A 5,000-nucleotide genomic window follows, 5' to 3' on the forward strand; every position below is an offset into this window, starting at 1 on the left:
CGTCGTTCTCTTCCCTACGCTTCCGGCCGTTTTAGAAATTGAATTAGATCGAGGATCGCAAACCGCTTCTCTATCCTTCGTAGTATGCATAGCACGAGCTTGGTTAGCGTGAGCGAAGAAGCCTGTGTTCATGGACAGATTGCATATCGCTTAGCCGACAGGTATTCCATGTTATCCACATCTTTATCACGATCGAATCCTTATCCCCTGGTGTACATACGTATATATGTACATACATACGTCGATTATTTCGTGATACTTTTCGTTGGATCGATAGATCAGAAATTTCTTTCTTACAAAATTATTTTCTTCCTTATCTTCTTCTTCTTTCTCCCTCTTTCGTTCTTTATTTATCATACCTCAATTACTAAACTTTATTTTTATATACAATAATTCTAGATCTTTTTTTCATTTCAATGATGGATACATATATGCATATGCATGTCTATCTACTTTTTTTTTTTTTTTTTTTTTGTTTCTTTTTCTTTCTTCTCTTTTTTTCTTTTTTAGAATTCAAATAATTTAATTATATATACATATCCCGATTTCTTATTAAATTTTTCTCTTCATGCTTTCGTTATATTTATCATTTATTAATTATTTATTTTATTTTATATCAGTAATCATATGTTTTCATTGGAGTCCATAAATGCGAATATATATATATATATATATATATATATATATATATATATATATATATATATATGTCCAATATATATTTAAGAATAAAATATTTTAATATACATTTGTATATACATAAATATATATTTATTAATTCTATTCTTCAAAGGAATAATTATTGGACATTATCTAAGCGTATATTTACCTAGGTACATGAAAATACTTGAGATATTTGCTCGACTACATTCTCTTCCAAGAGATAGAAGCACAGTATCGCATTTCGTTCCTCTCTCTCTCTCTCTCTCTCTCTCTCTCTCTCTCTCTCTCTCTCTCTCTCTCTCTCTCTCTCTCACCGCTTCATTTGCCCGACGCTTTACGGATCGTTGCAAAGGGAGTAAAAGGGTGCCTTTTCCGGGATCTTCCTATCGATCTTCCCACTGGCTGTGACCGTCGGCCTCCTGCTACGTAAAATAATGGCTGTGCGCTTGGGAAAAAGGACGCATTCGATTGAAAAACAGCTACGAAACCTCTCTCTCTCTCTCTCTCTCTCTCTCTCTCTCTGTCTCTCTTTTTCTTCTTTTTCTCTTTCTCTCTCTATCTCTCTCTTTTTTTCTTTTTCTCTTTCTCTCTCTCTCCTTCTATCTCTCTCTCTCTCTCTCTTTCTCTCTCTTTTTTCATTTTATACACGGTCAAATCTTTTCGTGCTATATCCGTTATCGATCTTCGTTATATAAAAATAATCTCGATCATTGTTACACGAACGATTGATGGTGTACGTGTACGGATATCGAAATTGTGGAATCGTGACTTTCAAACATTCCCTTTTTTAGTGAAAATAACATACATATAAAATATTTTATTATTATTCTTTATACATAACGCGTATACGTATGTTAATATTTATGTACACACAATATACTTTATCAACGTGTGTTTATATTATAACATACGTTAATTGTTAAAGGTCAAACGAAACGAGAAGGATATTTCTAAAGGTACCTTGTCTCGTTAACAATGTTTTTCTTATTTACGTTTCATTCATACATACGTATATACGTTTAGATTTCTGTAGAGATCGTTAGGTCACAACTAGTATCCATTTGACTAGCTCCGTGAGAACATCTATGAGACGAGAAATTTTATCAAGTCTCTCAACGACATTAGTTTTAACGATTCTTATTAAACAACTCTTACATATTTTCTCATTCCTTATATTTTTAATATCAATGTGAAATATGATACAATTAATATTATAAATACTCGTTGATTTATACCGTAAGATAATATTCGTCGTTTTCTCACGTCTTTCTTTCTTTTCTTTTTTCTTTTTTTTTTTTTTTTTTTTTTTTTCTTCATTTTCTTATCATTGAAGAAAATTGTCTTTGCTCGGCGTTAACGTTAACATCAGCTTTTCCTCGTCGTAAAAGTGAGAACGAACATTATGAAAGTTTTCGAAAAATGTGTTTGTTCTTTCATGAAAGAAGCGCTCGTTATAATGAGAAGGAAGTAAAGGGAAAAGAAGAAGATGAAGAAGAAAAGGAAGAAACAGAAGAAGCAAAAGGAGCAAAAGAAGAAGAAGAAGAAGAAAAAGAAGAAAAAGAAGAGAGTGGACCATTCTTAAAGCAGGAAGTAGCACGATGGTACACTAACCGCATACACCTTTTTTCATCCTACTACGTCACTCTAGCACTTTACGTAATTGACTTCGTAGTATAAAACGAGCGACCGTTCTCCCTACCTCCCTCCCACCCATCCTCCCTCCCTGTCTGGCTTCTGCGTTTTGTTTAAGATGGTGCCTCCTTTCTGCAGTCGTCGAATCGAGAGTGCAAAACGTAAGAAAAACTCGAAAGTACTTTTACGATTGAATCCAAATCTTTTCTTGGCTTTTTTCTTTTCTTTCTTATTTCTTGTAATTGTTATTTCTTTCCTTTTTTCGTTTTTTTTCATTTCTTTTCTTTTCTTTTCTTTTTTTCCTTTTCTTAATAATTCCACGTTTATCAATTATATATCGTAATATTAATTTTTGAACGATTGTATTTCTTATCGTAAGAAAATTGAATTTTCATATTTATCTTTCCTATCGAAATAATTCTCTCGATTTTAATATTTCACGCGAGAGAAGGATAAATTAATTATTTATAAATTGACGATTGATTAGATTAAAACTTTAAGAAAGATATCTAAATAATATCTGACAAAATGGATGTGATTGATTTTCTTTATCCTCCTTGTTCTATTCCTTGTTTTAATATTTCAGTCAAAGGACAAATATATATTATTTATTAATCGTTCAGTAATCAAAAATCGATATCGTTAAATCGTTGTCGAATATGCCGAATAATATTTTATATACATATATATATATATATATATATATATATATGTGTGTGTGTGTGTTTGTACATAGATATGGGTGTATAGATATACGTGTATAAATCGTATAGAAAAGTAGTTCAAAGGGAAAATCATCGAGCTTTGAAACCGAAATTATTATACGAAGGACGAATCGCAAAAGGAAGACTTTATGAAAGGTTACGTATCTATCTATCTACCTACCTACCTACCTACCTACCTACCGACCTACCAACCAACCTACCTACCAACCTACCTACCATATGTAGATACGAATACGAGAACGAGTTCGTCGGCATCGTAGCGTGTAATAAACCGCGAATGCCAAAGGTTTCGCCCAGGCTATTTTATTTGCTACTGGAATGAATACTTGACGCGCGGCCGGATCTTCAGGTTCCAACAAGAACTTCCACCGGAGATTTCCTCTTCCTCCCCCTCCCCCCCCCTCTCTCTCTCCCTTTTCCTTCTGTTCCTCTTCATCTCTCATTGCCAACACGTTTCATTATTCACTTGGTCCGCTCGTTTGCTAACTTTAAGCGCCAGCTTCTTGACTGCTATTAAATATATATATATATATATATATATATATGTGTGTGTGTATATATATATATGTATATACTATTTTTGAAGAAGAGAATAAAAAATAAAAGAAAAAAAAAAAAAACGAGAATAGAAAAAAATTCTATCCTTTTGATTCGCAATGGGGGAGTATCTGTGTTACTATTCGAACGAATGAACGAATGAACGAACGAACGAACGAACGAACGAACGAACGGAGTAAAAGGAGAGAGGAAAAAAAAATCCAATTCGTTCGTATCCACCTCTCTTCTGACAAGTCTTTTTTCTTTATTTTTTTTTTTTCGTTTCTTTTTTTTTTTCTTCCGTTTTCTCATTCTCTTTCTCTTTTCTTCTCTCAACAGGTATAGAGAAAATCGTACGTTATCAACACGACGAAGACGAATGAAAGGAATGAAAAAAAAAAAAAAAGAAAAAAAAATTACATAGAACTCGTCGTTATTCTTTACGAATCGATAGAATTCAAGATAGAAACATAGTAAGACACGTGAATAAATACATACTTAGATATATGCTCGAAAGAAGAGAGAAAATGAAATGAAAACGTATTACTTTATAGTGATAATCCACGTTGCATATAAATTTATGCCCCTCGTTCCTCGTATTCGAAATATCGTTCTTGGCATAAAATAATTCTAATCTTCTTGTTTTTTTTTATTTTTTTTATTTTTTTTTTTTATTTAATTTTTTTTTCTTTCCTTTTTTCTCTCTCTTTTTTCTTCATTTTTTATCTTTTACTTATTCATTTTTTTCATTTTGGTTGTTGCTTTCTCCCTTTTCTCTGACTTCCTTACGGACGCGTGAACGAGAAGGAAAGAAAGAAAGAGAGCAAAAGAGAGAAAGATATGTATATATATATATATATAGAGAGAGAGAGAGAGAGAGAGAGAGAGAGGGAGAGAGAGAGAAAGAGAAGCAACATACTCGAACGATGCGACACGATAAATAACGTCCGCCACGATGGCATACTTGCAACATTATCACGGCAGAAGTCGTAAGAAAGTTATTAATGGCCGGCACGTTATTGCACTTGGATGCTGGAAATGCAAAACGAATCGTTCGAACCTATATATAATTTTGTATGTATGTATATGTGGTTTGTATGTGTGTCTGTATTTGTATCTACACCCATCTATATGTACTTACATACGTCGATTCACGTATCTACTATGTATAGTTGATACGTACGTATACATAGTAAGTTGACTCGGTATCATGTAGTCGAGCTTTTCGTGCGAACGAATGGTAATTAGCGGTGAGTGATCGAAAGCCTCGATTATTATTAACCACCGATAATTGAATCTTCTCTTGAATTCATTAGTTACATTTCATATTTATAATTAAATATATACATAGTTCTTCGCGTACATAAGGAATCCTCGTCGATTTAGTTAACTTATTTTTATTATTATATACATAGATAAGAAGATACTCGTATAATACATACA

The 5,000-nt window shown here is 32.6% G+C and overlaps 2 protein-coding genes across 7 annotated transcripts in view; both read left to right on the plus strand.

Annotated features, from left to right (window-relative positions):
- LOC146872724 (CCR4-NOT transcription complex subunit 6) overlaps positions 1–5,000 on the plus strand; it is a 161,769-nt gene that overhangs the window by 113,768 nt on the left and 43,001 nt on the right. Inside the window, exon 5 of one of the 5 annotated variants that reach the window (XM_085659665.1) lies at positions 2,106–2,227. The exons of 3 other annotated variants lie outside the window; for them this stretch is intronic. In XM_085659665.1, the coding sequence (XP_085515791.1) occupies positions 2,106–2,120 (15 nt within the window). In that variant the 3' untranslated portion in view covers positions 2,121–2,227. Of the gene's footprint in view, positions 1–2,105; positions 2,228–5,000 lie in introns of those variants that run through there. One more of the 5 variants, XM_085659666.1, reaches the window with a different exon arrangement.
- Positions 1–5,000, plus strand: part of twin (CCR4-NOT transcription complex subunit 6-like twin) — a 324,109-nt gene that overhangs the window by 47,392 nt on the left and 271,717 nt on the right. Inside the window, exon 1 of one of the 2 annotated variants that reach the window (XM_085659657.1) lies at positions 2,131–2,264. The exons of the other annotated variant lie outside the window; for it this stretch is intronic. The gene's annotated coding sequence lies outside the window, so the exon portion shown is untranslated. Of the gene's footprint in view, positions 1–2,130; positions 2,265–5,000 lie in introns of those variants that run through there. 2 annotated transcript variants of the gene reach the window in all.

This window comes from Vespa mandarinia, chromosome 10 (genome assembly GCF_050613455.1).
Source record: "Vespa mandarinia isolate Hongniang chromosome 10, ASM5061345v1, whole genome shotgun sequence".
NCBI classification, from domain to species: domain Eukaryota; kingdom Metazoa; phylum Arthropoda; class Insecta; order Hymenoptera; family Vespidae; genus Vespa; species Vespa mandarinia.